Below are 17,840 nucleotides of genomic sequence, written 5' to 3' on the forward strand. Positions count from 1 at the left end.
TAGTATCTGTTTTGCTTTTTTAAAAAAGAGTGCTTCCCTTCCCCTGGCAGTTCCCCTAATCCACAAATCTTAATAAATTAGAAACAAATACAGTCGTCCTAACAAGCAAATGAAGTGGTTTTAACTAAAATATTTTTTAACAGAATCACTCATCTAGTTAGTTCAGTCGCAAAGGAAAAAAAGTCTCCAAATCTGTTCTTGTGGCTCTTTGTTTAGATTCCCTCGAGGAAACAGAAGTATGAGAGCCCAGGGCATGTCAGACTCCCTCAGATCTATCAGGGACTAAAAGTGACCAGCCCCAGACATAAGCCCATCTTGGTGTCATCCACAAAAGCTCTAGGCTCTTTGACTTGAAGGGAATCTCAGAGATGAAGTCTAATACATTAATTTCTTAGCTGAAGAAAATTAAAGGCCAGGGATATTAAGTGATTTGCCCAAGATCATAGAATTAGCAGAAGACAGTCATAGGTCCAGTCTCTTAACTACTTTCTACCAGGCAGCAGACGACTGAAAGTAGACCCCTGCCCCAATCAGGCAGAATAGTATAAATCCAAATTCATAAATTCAGAATCAACAAGGTTTTAGTCATAAAATAACCCAAATTAATTTGTCTATCGATATAATCCAGCAATACTAGACACTAAAATCCGATGTTTATAAGACCCAAAGCCTTTTTTAAAAACTCCAATGAATTAATTCTACAAACCCAACTTCTATCTTTTTTTATCCCTTTTTTCACTTTCTGTATTATCCAAGGCCTGGGGGATATCTCACAACAGAGGTTATTCTCTCGTTAGAATACAAGATCTCAGATGTGTAACTCCCACCAGTCTCCTGGATTGAGTTTGGCTAATTATTTCTGTGGGAGTTTCATTTGCTTGGCTGTTAAGCTAGGAATATTCTGATTGTCTGCTGGCAATTTTTTTTTTCGCCAGCTCTTTATAGAAGGGTTGGCCTTTACTGACTCTGGTAAAACAATCCTCATTTGAAGGCAGGGTAAGAGACTGAATAACACAACTATACTGACTCTTCACTCTAGCCTTCTTACTCACTCTACTATTTTCTACAAACTCTCTCAGTAACGGACCAAAGGTCAGCCTTATGTTCATGCTATTTCAGAAAGAAATGAAAAACATTCAGAGAAGGGGAGACAAGAATAATCTTGCTGATGTGGAAAGGTTCTATCTTGCTTTTGATAACAGCCAAGCTCCACCAGTTTCTTGAACCACTTATGCCACCTGGTGGCCAGCCCAGATAACACCAATAAAACCTAAAACTCATGTATTAATATCTCAATCTGTATTGTATTGTAACAAATCATACAGGAAGTTGAGGCAACATGGGTTGGAAGAGTTATTATACCACCCTCGTCTCTCAATATTTTCCAATTTTTGGTTTCTGGGAAAAATATACTATCAAAGAAAACAATATAAATGTTTTACACTTCCAAAAAATCTTTCCCTTTTCACCAACCACTCACCAAAAATATCCCACACCCAACGACTCCAGTCACATAACACATGTGAAAAAAGGGGCTTTAATTCATAAGTAAAATCAGTTTTATTAGTAAGGTTCTTTCCACATGTCCAACGCAAACAATTAATGAATTCCACGGAAAACAACCTATATACAATGAAATTAGAAGTATCTCAGGATGACAAAAAATAGACAAATACGTACACCCATAATCACCGCCGCCTCCGAAAACCTGAAAGGAAGGGAAACCAAGAATGAGGCAAAGGACTGTTGGAAAAGCTAAAGGGACAGGAAAAGAGGACATCTAGAGAGAAGGGCTCACAGGGGTGGGGTCTCCTAGGCAGTACTCTGAATATCTTCCCAGGACAAAAGATGAGAAGTAGGAATAAATTGAAATGGGATAACGGTTCCTTCAAGTGACACTTTATCAGTTCTATTTAGGGAAGCCTGAACAGGAGCTGTGGGACCTTAGAGGTGGAATCCAGAAATTCATTTTGTGAATGATGCTGATTTCCAGCTTAGGAAAGAAACAATAAAAGCCCACCTAAGGAGATTATTGTCCAGTACGGAAGAGATACTACAAGGGTTGGTGAGACCCAGAATGGCAAATCCAGAGAGTCTCAATTTGTACTCCCCACCTTGCACCTGATCACCTAAGTCCTAGCAGTTCACTGACCTTTTTTCTTCCGACCTTTCTTAGGTATCTTCTTCCGCTTCTTAATAGGATTCTGATCCTGGAGACAGATGGAGAAGTGAAGGAATGGCACTGTGCTTTTGAGAGCCAGCATCCCTTCCCCAGTTTCTCATGGTAATAAGCCCCACATACATTTGGCTGAAAGCATGAAAGTCACATCCTACTACAACCGTATCTCAACCTCACCTCATCAAGATGAGAAGTTCCCCCTGTCAAAGCACTGATGTCACTGAAGTGCGTAAGGGAATGAGGTTGTGAGCTCATGACATTTGCTCGTTTTCGTCGTCCTTTCTCTCGCTTACTGATGCTCAAACGCACCATCATGCTCTCCTCATAGTTAATCCTGCCAGAGAAAGCCAGTTTCCAGCAGGCTCAGACCATGGAGATGGAAAGCTCCAGCCCAGAACCTGGCCCAAGTATTTACTCATCCCTTGTTCAGGGAGTTCTCAAGAAGTTTCACAGCAGATCAACATATTGATTTAGTAAGGACATATTGAATGCTCAATACTGAGCTTCCTCAATGAAATGTGCTCTGTGCTAAAACTTCCCTCATGCTAGATATGAATCCATAGCCTATCCATAATACTATTTAAAATATTATACCAACATTTTTTTTTATTTCAGCTCCATAAATGGGTTTCCCTAAATGTGTCCCTTCATGTAAATCCATCAACTGTAAAGACTGCACCTGAGCAAAGTTCATGAGCCTGTATTCAATTACACTGCTTTTCTACTTTCCTTCCCTGAACTTACCTAGCACTCACAATGTCACTATAAAAACCTACCTTTATTGCCTTCTGCACAAAAGTGAGAGCTGTGACAGTGAAACACAGAATTTTAAAGTTGTACTATGTGGAACTGCATATATTCCTCTCTATACTGCTTTTTTCCCCCCTCAAATCTCATGTCGAATTGCAATGTACTACTTTTGCTTTGAACAGTTGGGGTAAAAATTTTCCTAGTTCCTATCCTGTACTCCAAACTCCTGATTCTTAGAAACTATCATCCCAAATTTTTCACTCCATTTTCTATATAACATCAATTCTCTTGGTACCAAACTTAGTCACATTAGTCTAAAGCATGAGGACAGGACTCTAGAGTGTAGAAATAATTTCTAATGCAAAGGCTCAGACCTGTGTTGGTCCTCCTGACTCTGGCGAGTAACATGGGGATGCTGAGCATCACGGATTTCCTCTGGAGCATCTGAGTACTGCTCCTTAAGTTCACGAATGACAGAGCTACTCAATGCCCGTCTCTTGGCTCGTTCTAGACGCTTCTTCTCCCGCTCAGCTTCTGTTTCATCTACATGATGAAAATAAGCAGGGGTTATCCAAGAACAGAGAAAAGAAGAGAAACAATTCATACTGAGGAGGCAGCAGCCAAAGTTCATACCATAATGTACTGGAACCAAGCGTGGAGGAACGTATTTCTTAGACACTCCTTTCACAGATTTCTTCCCTGAAGCCTCAGACTGGCCATCTTCTACTTCATCTTCCTCCTCATCCTCAGAGCTCAACTACAAAAGAAATAATGTCTGCAAACTTAGGAAACATTCATGAGATAAGTGAGAAAAAAACCCAAAGCTGGAGTACCCTGGGGAGGTGGGAATATAAAAAAGGAGAAAAGGAAATCTCATACTCAGCATTCTAACACACAAGTTGGAAAGTCAAGTCCTAAGAGAATCCCAGGGGATCCAGGATCACCAAGAGGCTCACCTAGGTATAGATGCCTCAGAAAAAAATCAGGAGAATAATACAACCCCTTACCTTGCTCATCATATTGCTGGGATGAGGCTTAAAACGAAGTGGGTCATTCTCACCTGAAATAAATAACCCAAGGAATTTTACAAAATTTGTAACTTTCTGATGGTCCCCACAACTTCATGGTGGTCTCCTCACTTACTAAGGCTGCCGGTCACTGCAGTCTTGACCAGTTTGTCAATTTGATACTTCAGTTTTTGGTCCAAGGGACGAAGCTTTTCCAAAACCTACAACATGGTAGTTAAACAGGATTACATTTCCTTCCCAAAATGAAGCACACACCAGAGTCCCTATATTAAGGTGCCACATAAGGCACCTAAAATAAGTACAAAGTAGAGCAAATGAACAGAAAAACACTTTTTTAAATTTGGTTTCCTTAAACATGAAAAGACTCACTTAAATGAGAGCTACTATTGTGACAGCCTTGGAGCTCAAGATTTAGAAACTTAAAACCCCAAGACACCAAATGCTTCATACCGTGCGAATCTCCACCAGTCTCAAAACTCCATCATGTCCCTGAAGAGACCCTCCTGAGGCTTTGTCCAGAATGAGGTGGGTCAAATCCATAAGGTACATGAGCAGCAGCTGGTCTTTCACTTCCAAGAAGCTGAGACCCTGAGTTGAACAAAAGAGAAAGATGCAGATTTGGTTTTAGCCAAAGAACCAGGATGAAAGCCTAGGGTAAACAGGATGTTTCTCCAAGTTCAAGATTTTCCCAATCAGTTCATATTAGATATCTGGAGTAGTCTCAAGAAGTAGCTGTGCCTAAGATGGCCAATGAGAAAGTTAGGCTAATACAAGAGAAACAACGCTCAGAGAATTAATAGAAGACAATGAGAAGAGGAAAATCGATAAACTACCCCTCCAAAAAGACTATAACAGGGTTTCTCAATCTCAGAGCTATTGACATTTGGCGCCAGAACATTTTTGTTGAGGGCTGTCCTAGGCATTGTAGGTTTTCAGCAGTATCCTTGGCCTTTTCCCATGGATGGTCCCTCCAAGCTGCAGCAGAAAAAAATGTCTCCACACACTGCCAAATTTTAAATTAATTTAATCAAGGTAATTACTACTTTCCCCCCATACAATGGAATTATATGACACAGGTAAAAACAACGATTTACATATAATGACATCGAATTAAATCCATGTCAGCACAAGTTGCAGAAAGTATAATATGACTTCAATTGTGAAAGTGTGTGTGGGGGGGGGATATGATGAATACATTTTATACACATAGAAAAATGTCTACAAGACAACACACAAGTAACTGCTACCCCTAGAGTGAGATGAGGAAAAGGAAATGGTGTACTGTAGACTGAAAAAGTGTTGCATATATTATTCTCATAATTTTAAAAATCTCAAAAAAAAATACTACAGTGGTTATCTCAGAGTGGTGATTATACTGATTTTTCATTTTTTTCTTTGGGCTTTTATGTATCTTCCAAACTTCACAGCCCTAAGAAAACCTATTTCAGAGACGTTAAATACTTTGGCCAAGATAACACAGTAATACAAGTAGAGCTAAGATTCAAACTCAATCTGACTCCAACACCTAATCCCTGGATGTCTTTAAGCCAACATGCTAAGCTCTTGAGATCAACACTACTGTGGTATAGAAGGAGAGCAAAGGATTGAGAGTCCACAAGCTGAGTTTAAGTTCTGAATTAGGTATTTGGTAGTCAAACATTGAGTAAGTCACTTAACCTTGTGACTTCAGTCTTTTTTTTTTTTTTTTTTTTTGAGATGAAGTCTCACTCTGTTGCCCAGGCTGGAGTGCTGTGGCACTGTCTCAGCTCATTGCAACCTCCACCTCCCAGGTTCAAGTGATTCTCCTGCCTCAGCATCCTAAGTAGCTAGAATTACGGGTGCCTGCCACCACGCCTGGCTAATTTTTTGTATTTGTAGTAGAGACGGGGTTTCACCATGAATGGCCAGGCTGGTCTCGAACTCCTGACCTCATGATCCAGCCACCTCAGGCTCCCAAAGCGCTGGGATTACAGCTGTGACCCACTGCGCCAGGCCAACCTCAGTCTTATCAGTAAAATATGTACAATATGTCCTTCCTGCCACAAAGAACAATCATGAGGCTCAAACAAAATAATGTGAAAGTACTTTGTAATCTATAAAGCACCTAGTAAAACTCTTTGGTCAAAAAGATAAGTTAATATGTATTTGTTCAATAAACAAACAAATATATAGTGATCTAAGAAGGATGCTGGCAACTCATCCATCTCCAAAAGGCACTGAAATGGTTCAAAGCATGGTACCCAAGGCCAGGTATGGCGGCTCACACCTGCAATCCTAGCAATTTGGGATGCCGAGGCGGGTGGATCACCTGAGGTCAGGAGTTCGAGACCAGCCTGGCTAACGTGGTAAAAACTTGTCTCCACTAAAAACACAAAATTAGCCGTGAGTAGTGGCGGGCACCTGTAATCCCAGCTACTCGGGAGGCTGAGGCAGGAGAATCACTTGAACCCAGGAGGCAGAGGTTGCAGTGAGCCAGGATCATGCCACTGCACTCCAGCCTGTGTGACAAAGGGAGACTCCATCTCAACAAAACAAAACAAAAAAGCATGATACCCAGGACAAAAACAGGTAAGAATTTGAGAAGCAGGCTCTTCTGATATGCTTGGGCATTGTCAAATTCAAACTGAGCTACAAGCATATGAGAGAAAAACAAAGACTTAAATTTTTTAAAATAAAAATGGACAATAAGAACATAAGTGAATGATAAAGGCAAGAAGGGAATATATTTTGAATGCTGTTAGTTATCCTTCTGTAAGCACAAATTTGCTCTAACTCCTGTGCTTAAAACTTCTTCAGTGATTCTTATTACAATGATTTTCACACTTGTGTTTACCCATAGAATATTTGGCTTAAATATCTTAGGACAAAAGCTCAATATATAAAAACAGATAATACCAGAGTTTTCCAGTTAAGCAGGGATGAGAGGTCCAGAGTTGTTGTTCTCCATTGCCCTCAACCAGTAATCCCTGAGAAGGTTCTACCAGACCTTAATTTGAAAACTACATATTTCAATTGTTGTTGTTTTGTTTTTTTTCAGATGGAACCTTGCTCTGTCGCCCAGGCTGGAGTGCAGTGGCGTGATCTTGGCTCACTGCAACCTCTACCTCCTGAGTTCAAGCAATTCTCCTGCCTCAGCCTCCCAAGTAACTGGGATTACAGACAGGCACATGGCCCCATGCCTGGCTAATTTTTGTATTTTTAGTGAAGATGGGGTTTTGCCATGTTGGCCAGGCTGGTCTCGAACTCCTGACCTCAGGTGATCTGTCCACCACAATCTCCTAAAGTGCTGGAATTATAGGCGTGAGCCACCTTTTTTTCTTAGCCAAGCCCTTTTTTTTTTTTTAGACAGTCTCACTCTGTTGCCCAGGCTGGAGTGCAGTGGTGCAATCGTGGCTGATGGCAGCCTCGACCTCCTGGGCTCAAGCGATCCATTCACCTCAGCCTCCCGAGTAGCTGGGACTATGGGCACACGCCACTGCACCCAGCTAATTTTTTATTTTTTTGTAGAGACAGGCCTCACTACGTTGCTCAGGCTGGTCTCAAACCCATGGGCTCAAGCAATCCTCCCACTTTGGCCCCCCGAAGTGCTGCAATTACAGGCGCATATTTCAATTTTAAGATGCACATTGTTTTCATATTTTAACATCTCTGAAATCAGGATGCATGTTTCAGTCACTGGCATCTTGGTATTATGTCATGAGGAATTTTTTTTTTTTTTTTTGAGACAGGGTCTTGCTCTGTCACCCAGGCTAAATGCAGTGGCACAACCACAGCTCACTGCAGCCTCAACCTCCCAGGCTCAAGCAATCCTATGGCCTCAGCATCCCGAGTGGCTGGGACTACAGGCACATGCCATCATGTCTGGCTAATTTTTAACTTTTGTAGAGACAGGGTCTCACTGTGTTATCCAGGTTGGTCCCGAGCTCCTGAGCTCAAGCAATCCTCCAGCCTCAGCCTCCTGAAGTGCTGGAATTACAGGCATGAGCCACCAGGCCCAGCCTGTTACATTTTTTCTTAATATACACAATAAGTGATATGTCCCAATTAATAAGTGTCTTAGATTAGATGAAATCTGAAAGTAACTCCTCATTTGGCCTACAATGATCTTCAGAGTGACTACTTTTCCAGTCTTATTTCCTACCCCCACCACACATAACACAGAAAGTACATCCTATCACAAAAACGGCTTCCTCCTTTCCCATAATATCACCATACTTTCAGGCCTTTGTGCATTTGCACATGTTCCTTCTTTCTGTCCCTCCTGTTTATTCCTCAAAATCCTATCACCTCTTCTGGGAAGCCTGTCCTGAATCCCTCTGCTCTTCTGGCAGTTAATTAATCCCTCTCTTTGGCTGGAGACTCCTCATAACTCTGTAATGTGATTGCTACTATTAATACTTATGTCTATTGCTTTGCTTTGTCTTCCCACTAGACTTCAGCACAGAAACTGAATCGTATTTATGTTTGAAGCTCGAGCACTTAGGATATATAAGACACAATAAACATACAATGAAAGAACTACTGAGAACGTTAAGTCAGGGGATGCTTACTGTTTGAGTACATCTTACCTTTTCTGTAGGATAGGCACCAGCTTGAACTTTTTGTGTCAGTGATTGCACTTGTGCCGTTATAGTCATCACCTGAAATTAGCCCAAATGAAACAACTGACTAGACTATATCAAATCATGTCTGCAAACTGTGAAGAGCAAAAGCTAAACAATGCCACCTAAAAATCATCTGAAACACTGTCTAAAGTATAGTACTATCTTCTCACTTCTGGGAAAGTATAGGAGAGATGGTCCTTTAAAAAGTAAAAAAAAAGAAAAACAAAAAACAAACAAAAAAAACTTTCCATTTCTTAAAGAAGAGACCATCTTTTACTGAACTACAGGGAGGAGAAAAGGACTGGGACAGTAGTGACTGGAGGACTGTAATTTTGTTTGTACTGGTTGAACTTACAATACATAAAACTACAAAACTCCCCGACTTATGTCTTAATTTCCACCTTACAAGGGTGCAAAAGCAACATGCATTCGGTAGAAACCGTCCTGTTCTCTCGTGATGCTGGGCAGCGGCATCAAGCCAAAATTTTGACTTATGAGATTTTCATATTACAATGGGTTTATCAGGCCATAACCTCCATCGTTAAGTCAAGAAGCCTCTGTATTTAAGTGTGTATTACCTGGGCACCCAACGGGCAAATCATGTTACCATTCCAAGCACTGGTTTCCTTAGCTATATGAATAAGGGAAAACTATTCAGATAATTTCTTTTTGGCGTTTTTGTATTCCCTTGGATGCAGAATCAATTACTTAGAACTCTGGCCTGGAAAGGTTTTCATTACATCACTTTACTCTTACGGTTTTTGGGAGCATTCATGTATCTCAATCACCAAAGTTTTGAGGTGAAGTACATAAAGTCAAGGCCAATCCATGACTAATTTATTCCAGAGGCGACACTACTCACTTGCTCCTGGAGATTTTTCAGAAGTGTCACGGCACTTGGCAGGTCTGACTCCAGCACCCCCTACAGAAGGGAGAGGAGGAGTAAAGAAAAGTCATTCTTTCCTCAGGATTATAAGAAGGCGGAACGTCTAGGTTGGGAAGCTGCCCTCTCCGTCTGACACCCCAGACTCGGGGCCTTCACACTCCTCTTCACAGACTCGCCCTAAAGCCAGCCCCTTGAGTTACTGGACAGGAACAGTAACTCTAGGGAGGCCGCCTCCTTGAAGCAACTTTCATCACCACTCTTCCCTGGTACCAACAGTTTGCCTCCAGCCGCTGAAGGGAAAGGAAAATTCCACAATAGCTACGAGAGGAAGAAACCACACCAAACTCACCGGCGCCGCCATCTTCGCAAAGCCCACCCCTTCCGGTTCCGTACTTCCTGAGCGCTAAGGGCGTCTTGATAGATTTGATAGACAACTGCCGCTTGCAAACCTAAGCCAATACGAATAAGGCCTCTCTCACTTCCGCCCGCAACGGGATAAACGAGAGGAGGAGTCTGATCTGGCCAATGGAATAAAGGAACTGGCTAAATTCGTCAGACTCAGCGATGTCAGGACCAAAAAAAAAAAAGCACTTGGCAAAGAGCGTGTGATTGGTAGACTGAGTAAAATGATTGACGGCAAGCCAATAAGAGATAGGAAAATAGTTGATTGACAGTTGGAAGGACCAATAGAAAAAAGGAATTAGCAGCGCGAACTTAGCGCTTATTGGCTCCCGTCTGCCGCAGAACCCAGAGTCTTTTTTCACGGCACTTTTCTTGTAGTGCCTGAACAGGCCGCTAGGTGACGGGCCTCAGCTTCGCTTTGCGGTGTCGACGTTGCGGAGCCGCCATTGCTGGCTGCTCATCCAACGGCCACCGCGCCAAATTCCTCGCAGACCCGGTGGCCCTGGGATCGATTCTGTAACAATACTCCTTGTGTGACCGTGGACAAGTCACTCGGTCTCTGAGCCTTCTTCATCTGTAAATAAGAGAGCGGGGCCAGAGAAGCCCAGAGCCAGAGTTTAGAAACTGACTGCGAGGACACCTACTCTCTTGATGTGCACCGTGGGGCGCTGAGAAACGGCCCCGACACTCTTCGCTCCTACCAGTTTGGGGACATGAAAAGAATGTTTTACAAGTTGGGGAACCGTTCATATTTACATGACTTACCCCAGTCACACAGGTCTTCAGCAGCAGAACTTGGTTCAGACTCGAGCAGTGCATGTTTCAATATGACCTGCCTCATCATTACCCAATGCTTTCAGATGTATTCACTCTCTGGTTTTTCACAGGCTGGTGAAGTAGATTGGACGGATATTCATTGTTCCCATCACATGCCTTAGGAAATAAAGCACTGAAAGGGTGAATGATAGTGTATAATTTTTGTTCACAACCGTCCAGCAGAGCTGGGTCTAGAAATCAGATATTCCTGACTTGAAGCTGCTTTTGGAATTAAGAATAACACCCGTATCTGGGCAGCTGGGGTGAGGAAATCCTGGTATCTAGGTCTTGCTGGAATCAAGAAAGCAGGAGGGTGTTCAGTCCCCACTCCTCTGACATTTATTTGCTGCTTCAGGCCTAGTGTGGAAGCTCAGGATGCTGTTGCAGCATACTTAGTCAATTATCCAGTAGCTTTTGTAATGTTTTATCAAGATTTGTATTATGAAAAGTTTCTGTTTCTACATAAATTTTCGGACCTATCTAGTTAGATCAGCAATAAACTTTTTGGGGAACTTGAAATTTAGTTTGTTCATATGCTTTATGACGTCAATGAGAAAACAAATTGCACTGCCATATTTTGGTCTTGATTTTTTTTTTTTTTTTTTTTTTTTTTTTGAGACGGAGTCTTGTACTGTTGCCCAGGCTGGAATGCAGTGTCACAACCTCGAATCTCGGCTCACTGCAACTTCCGCCTCCCTGTTCAAGCGATTCTCCTGCCTCAGCCTCCTGAGTAGCTGGGATTAGAGGCACCCGTCACCATGCCCAGCTCATTTTTTGTATTTTTAGTGGAGACGGAGTTTCACTATGTTGACCAGGCTGGTCTCAAACTCCTGACCTTGCCATCTGCCTGCCTCGGCCTCCCAAAGTGCTAGGATTACAGGCATGAGCCTCCACTCCCAGCCTTGATTATTAAAATAATTGTCCACCAGGAACGGTGACTTAAGCCTGTAGTCCCAGCTACTCTGGAGGCTGAGGCAGGAGAATCACTTGAGCCCATGTGTTCAAGGCAGCATTGATCATGCCACTGCACTCCAGCCTGGGTGATGGAGCAAGACCCTATCTCTAAAAAAAAGGTGACAGAGGGGGGACCCCATCTCTAAAAATCTAAAATATTTGTCAACTATAGGGGCAGAAAAGTGTGATACCTTTCCTCACCCATCATAAGGGTCATAGAACACACTCCTACAACAAAAGACAAGTTAACAAGAAAAAAGTTCGATGAATTTATTTAGTTTTACCTGACACAGGAGCCTTCAGAAATGAAGATTCAAAGACCCAGGGAAAACTGTCCATTTTTATGGTTAGGTTTGGTGAAGAATGGACAGTGAGTAGAAATGTGACAGGACAAAAAGGGTATGATCTGACAGAAATAGACTGAGGGGGGAAACCCAGCAAGGCCTGTCTGTTCAGATTTTTCTTAGCCTCTCTAGATAACAATCCTTTTGGGTATAGGGAATGTGAAAGGAAAATAACTTGGGACCGCAGTTCACTGTGCCAAAAGAAAAAAATTAAATTCAACACAGAGTCATGCAAGCAACTGCCTTTGCTTTTGTTCCTAAGTGGATAGCTACAGATAAAATGTTAAATATCTCTACAAGGATCTACTGTGTGTTCACCTTATCTTGTGTGCCGATTTACTGAGCCTGAAACAAATACCAATTGACTATTCCCCTAACTGCTCCTTTTCTCTTGCAACATGTGGATTAGTGTACCCTCCCTTTTTCCCCTCCAGCTTACTTTTCCCCTTTTAATAGTGAAGCCCTGAAAGTCACCTTTGGAGAAAGACACAAGCCTCACTCCCAGACACGTCCTTAATCTTGGCAAAATAAACTTCTAAATTGATTGAGACCTGTTTCAGATACTTTCTGGTTTACAGGGAGGACCCCTCCAAAATGAGGATTTATGACTATCAAATGAGGAAGTCAGAGAATATTTTTTATGGTTAGCTCTCAGCAGAAAGGTGAGAGAAATTTAGAGTAAAATTTTTATGTTTTATGGCAGGTTTGGAGGACAGAGGTTACAGTTTTTTTGTTGTTTTGTTTTTGTTTTTAAGATGGAGTCTCGCTCTGTCACCCAGGATGGAGTGCAGTGGCGTGATCTCGGCTCACTGCAACCTCTGCCTCCTGGGTTCAAGCAATTCTTCTGCCCCAATCTCCTGAGTAGCTGGGACTACAGGCTTGTACCACCATGCCCAGCTAATTTTTGTATTTTTAGTAGAGATGAGGTTTCACCATATTGGCCAGGCTGGTCTCGAACTCCTGACCTTGTGATCCACCAGCCTTGGCCTCCGTAAGTGCTGGGATTACAGGCATAAGCCACCGTGCCCGGTCTTTGTTTTTGTTTTTTAGACGGATTCTCGCTCTGTTGCTGAGGCTGGAGTGACTGGAGTGCAATGGCACGATCTCGGCCCACTGCAGCCTCCGCCTCCCAGTTTCAAGCGATTCTCCTGCCTCAGCCTCCCAAGTAGCTGAGATTACAGGCATCCATCATGATGCCCGGCTAATTCTTGTATTTTTAGTAGAGATGGAGTTTCATCATGTTGGCCAGGCTGGTCTCAAGTGGCCTCAAGTGATCTGCCCACCTCGGCCTCCCAAAGTGCTGGGATTACAGGTGTGAGCCACCAGGCCCAGCCGAAATTCTAGTTTCTATGGCTTGCCTTGGAGCAGAAGGAAGGGCAGCAGACAGGAGGGCAGGAGAAGGTCAGAGAAAGACTTTGCTTCTGAGGCTGCTTCTAAGGCCTTCCAATCTCCTTTAGTTCAAAGTGCTTAGCATGCCAAAGTGCCATACTCTGGAGTATCGTTTTCTGAGCCCTAACACAACCATTCCTTTTGTTACAAGATAATCTTGGAGCTAACAGGACAATAAATCTTTGTAAAGCTCTTCTACCACTCAACCAACAAGCATTGGCAAAGAATACAAGATCATTAATTTTATTGTCTTCTATTTCTTTTTCTTTTTTCTTTCTTTTTTTTTTTTTTAATGAACTTAAATGGCTTTATGGGATGGAGAACTTACTTTTGAAAGTGGTAACAGGTACATAGGCAACCAAAGTATAGAGCTTATTTGGTGAATCTTCATCCTCATTACGTTTTCTGGACAGCCGCACACGGATTCGGTATGGGACATTCCTTATTCCTTTGGGCCAGACAGCTTTGTTGAGCCTCGTATCAATGCGCACATCTGGAGTTCCCATCTCCTTCATGGCAAATTTCCGAATCTCTTTGAGTGCCCGAGGGGCGCGCTTCTTGAAGCCCACTCCATGGATGCGCTTGTGAATGTTGATGGTGTATTCTCGGGTCACCACCTCGTTGATGGCAGAACGGCCCTTTTTCTTCTCGCCACCCTTCTTTGCGGGAGCCATTCTGCCGGGTTCAAGTTGGAAAGGAAGCTTGTCTTCTATTTCTTTCAACAGTTTCATAAACAGGCAATCGTCCATAATATTTCAAGTATACAGTGAGAAAAATTGTTAACATCTATACTGAGATTTAATACACATACCATACAATTCACTATTTAAAGGATACAGTTCAGTGGGGTTGGGCATGGTGGCTTGCACCTGTAATCCCAGCACTTTGGGAGGCTGAGGCAGGAGGATCACTTGAGGCCTGGAGTTTGACACCAGCCTGGGGAGCATAGTGAAGAAACCTACCTCTACAAAAAAAAAAAATTGTTTTGATTTAAAAAATCATAAAATTCAGTGGTTTTCAGTATATTCACACAGTTGTGCAAATATAACCATAATAATTTTAGAACGTTTTTACAATGTTCTAAAAAAAACCCAGTACCCATTAGTAGTCACTCCCCTTTTTTTCCCCAACCCTCTAAACCTCAGCTCTAGACAACCACTAATCAGCTTTGTATCCCTGTAGCTTTGTCTATTTTGAACATATCCTTAATGTGGAATTATGCAATGTTAGTCTTTTGTGACTGGCTGCTTTCACTTAGCATAATGTTGTCAAGGTATCCATATTGTAGTGTATATCACTACTTTATTCCTTTTTACTGCTGAATAACATTTCATTGTATGGATATACTACATTTTATTTATCCATTGATCAGCTGATGGACATTTCGGTTGTTTCCACGTTCTGGTTAAGTAGTGCTGCTATAAACATTTATAGCTAAATTCCTATGGGAACATATGTTTTCATTTCTTTTGGGTTTACATCTAGGAGTGGAGTTGCTGGGTCATAGGGTAACTCTATGTTTAACCATTTGAGGAACTGCCAGACTGTTTTCCAAAGGGCTGCACTATTTTACATTTTCACCAGCAATAAAACAGTTCCAATTTTTCCACATCCTTGCCAACATCTGCTATAATCTATAGTCTTAATTATAGTTACTCTAGTGAGTTACAAAGCAGTGTTTATTGAGATTTTGATTTGCATTTCCCTAATGTCTTATGATGTTGGACATGTTTTCATGTGCTAATGGGTCATGTGAATATCTTTGAAGAACTCTTAGCTGGGCACAGTGGCTCACGCCTGCAATCCCAGCACTTTGGGAGGCCGAGGCAGGTGGATCACGAGGTCAGGAGTTCAAGACCAGCCCGGCCAATATGGTGAAACCCCATCTCTACTAAAAATACAAAAATTAAGCTGGGTGTGGTGGCACACGCCTGTAGTCCCAGCTATTGGGAGGCTGAGGCAGAAGAATTGCTTGAACCCGACCCAGGAGGTGGAGGTTGCAGTGAGCTGAGATCTCACCAATGAACTCCAGCCTGGGTGACAGAGCAAGACTCCGTCTCAAAAAAAAAAAAAGAACTGTCTGTTCAGATCACTTGCTCATTTTTAAATTGAGTTTTCCTTTTATTACTGGTCGTAAGCGTTATTTCCATATTCTAGACACAAGCTCCTTATTAGATACATGATTTGCAAATATTTTCTCCCACTTCGTTTTGTCTTTTCACTTGCTTAATGGTATTATTTGGAGGACAAAAGTTTTGTTTTTTTTTTTTTTTTTTTTTTGAGACGGAGTCTCACGCTGTTGCCCAGGCTGGAGTGCAGTGGCGTGATCTCGGCTCACTGCAAGCTCCGCCTCCCGGGTTCCCGCCATTCTCCTGCCTCAGCCTCCTGAGTAGCTGGGACTACAGGCGCCCGCCACTGCGCCCGGCTAATTTTTTGTATTTTTAGTAGAGACGGGGTTTCACTGTGGTCTCGATCTCCTGACCTTGTGATCCGCCCGCCTCGGCCTCCCAAAGTGCTGGGATTACAGGCTTGAGCCACCGCGCCCGGCCGGACAAAAGTTTTTAAGTTTATTTTGTTTTGCTTTGCTTTTTGAAACAGAGTCTCGCTCTGTTGCTCAGGCTGGAGTACAGTGGTGTGATCTCGGCTCACTGCAACCTCTGCCTCCCGGGTTCAAGCAATTCTCCTGCCTCAGCCTCCCGAGTGACTGGGATTGCAGGCATGCACCACCATGCCTGGCTAATTTTTTGTACTTTTAGTACAGATGGGGTTTCACCATATTGGCCAGGCTGGTCTTGAACTCCTGACCTCAAGCGATCCACCTGCTTTGGCCTCCCAAAGTGCTGTGATTACAAGTGTGAGCCACCATGACCTCCCTGCTTCAAGTGATCCTGCAGCCTCAGACCCCTATAGTGGGACTACAGGTATGTACCACCACACCCGACTAATTTTTGTGAGTTTTTTTTTTGTAGAGACAGATTTTTGCCATGTTGCCCAGGCTAGTCTCAAACTCTTGATTCAAGCAATCCTCCTGCCTTGGCCTCCCAAAGTGCTGGGATTACAGGTGTTAGCCACCATGCCTGGCCAAGATTTTAATTTTTATGAAGTCCAATTTACCTTTTTTTGGAGGGGGGAGAGTATTGCTTGTGTTTTAGGTGTTATATCTACGAAATTGTTGCCTAATACAAGTCATGAAGATTTACACTTATGTTTTCTCCTAAGAGTTCAAAAATTGACTCAAAATGGATCAAAGACCTAATGTAAGATCCACTTTGTCAATTTTTGTGTGTGGTGTGAGGTAGGGGTCTGCCCTCATTCCTTTGCATGTGAATATTCAGTTGTTCCAGCAACATTTTTTGAAAAGACTGTTCTTTCCTTGTTGATCATTTCCTCAAGGGTCTTGGGACCCTTGTTAAAAATCAGTTGGCCATAAATGGCTGGGGGGGTGCAGTGGCTTAGACCTGTAATCCCAGCACTCTGGGAGGCCAAAGCGGGCAGATCACTTGAGGTCAGGATTTCGAGACCAGCCCGAACAACATAATGAAACCTGTCTCTACAAAAAAAAAAAAAATTAGCCAGGTGTGGTGGTACACACCTGTAGTCCAAGCTATTCAGGAGGCTGAGGTAGGAGAATAGCTTGAACCCAGGAAGTGGAGGTTGCAGTGAGCCAAGGTTGTGCCACTGCACTTCAGCCTAGGCAACAGAGTGAGACCCTGTCTCAAAAAAAAAAAAAAAAAATCAAAAATCAATTGACTATAAATGTACTTGTGTATTTCTGGACTCTCAATTCTATGCCATTGATCTATACATCTCTCTTGATGCCAGTACCACACTATCTTGATTACTGTATATTTGTAATAAGTTTTGAAATTAGGACGTGTAAGTCCTCCAATTTTGTTATTACTTTTTTTAATAGAGACAGCTTTGCCATTTTGACCAGGCTGGTCTTGAACTCCTGGCCTCAAGCAATCCACCAGCCTCAGCCTCCCAAAGTGCTGGGATTACAGGTGCGAGCCACAATCTCAGTCTAACAATTTTGTTGTTTTTCAATATGATTTGGCTATTCTGGGTCCCTTGCATTTCCATATGAATTTTAGGATCAGCTTGTCAATTTTTGTCCAAAAAGGACAGCTGGAATTTTGATAGGTATTGCAGTGAATCTGTAGATCCATTTGGAGAGTATTTCCATGTTAATTACACTAAGCCTTCAGATCTATGAACATGAGACCAGGACTAGGAAGCCCAGGATGTCCACTCTTGCCACTTCTATTCAACATCGTTTTGGAGTCAGGGCAATTAGGCGAGACAATGAGATCAAAGGCATCCAGAATGGAAAGGAAGAAGTAAAATTCTATTTGCAGATGACATTATTTTATATATAGAAAATTTCCATTTGTTTAGGTCTTCTTTAATTTCTTTCAACAATATTTTGTAGGTTTTAGCATATAAGTTTTGCATTTCTTCTGCTAAATTTATTCCTATGTTTTCAAA

At 42.4% G+C, this 17,840-nt stretch overlaps 2 protein-coding genes across 3 annotated transcripts; both read right to left on the reverse strand.

The window, feature by feature from the left end:
• Positions 1–1,523: 1,523 nt before the first annotated feature.
• Positions 1,524–9,953, reverse strand: LOC105499595 (neuroguidin). Of its 2 annotated transcripts, XM_011772281.3 has the most exons (11): positions 9,797–9,936; positions 9,424–9,483; positions 8,526–8,597; positions 4,408–4,545; positions 4,073–4,157; positions 3,937–3,989; positions 3,563–3,686; positions 3,304–3,472; positions 2,357–2,513; positions 2,153–2,210; positions 1,524–1,708 (listed from the first exon to the last, which is right to left on the reverse strand). In XM_011772281.3, exons 1-11 carry the CDS (start codon positions 9,806–9,808, stop codon positions 1,689–1,691), a joined length of 948 nt encoding a protein of 315 aa, XP_011770583.2. In that variant the 5' UTR covers positions 9,809–9,936; the 3' UTR covers positions 1,524–1,688. The 2 variants fall into 2 exon arrangements, with proteins under 2 accessions (XP_011770583.2, XP_024642750.2); XM_024786982.2 differs by lacking the exon at positions 2,357–2,513 and having other exon boundaries at positions 9,797–9,953.
• A 3,683-nt stretch (positions 9,954–13,636) lies between these two features.
• LOC112423232 (large ribosomal subunit protein eL31-like) lies at positions 13,637–14,053 on the reverse strand. The gene has a single exon (XM_071099423.1). It carries the CDS (start codon positions 14,024–14,026, stop codon positions 13,661–13,663), a length of 366 nt encoding a protein of 121 aa, XP_070955524.1. The 5' UTR covers positions 14,027–14,053; the 3' UTR covers positions 13,637–13,660.
• Between the last annotated feature and the right edge of the window lie 3,787 nt (positions 14,054–17,840).

Source organism: Macaca nemestrina, chromosome 7 (genome assembly GCF_043159975.1).
Source record: "Macaca nemestrina isolate mMacNem1 chromosome 7, mMacNem.hap1, whole genome shotgun sequence".
NCBI lineage: Eukaryota > Metazoa > Chordata > Mammalia > Primates > Cercopithecidae > Macaca > Macaca nemestrina.

Excerpts from the sequence above, each read along its gene's own strand:
- LOC112423232 (XM_071099423.1), bottom strand. The coding sequence starts at position 14,026 with ATGGCTCCCGCAAAGAAGGGTGGCGAGAAGAAAAAGGGCCGTTCTGCC.
- LOC105499595 (XM_011772281.3), bottom strand. Across the intron at positions 4,546-8,525 it reads GTGCCTATCCTACAGAAAAG|GGTCTCAGCTTCTTGGAAGT; the intron begins GTAAGATGTACT and ends TGTTCAACTCAG. Across the intron at positions 3,687-3,936 it reads CCAGCAATATGATGAGCAAG|TTGAGCTCTGAGGATGAGGA; the intron begins GTAAGGGGTTGT and ends TTTCTTTTGTAG.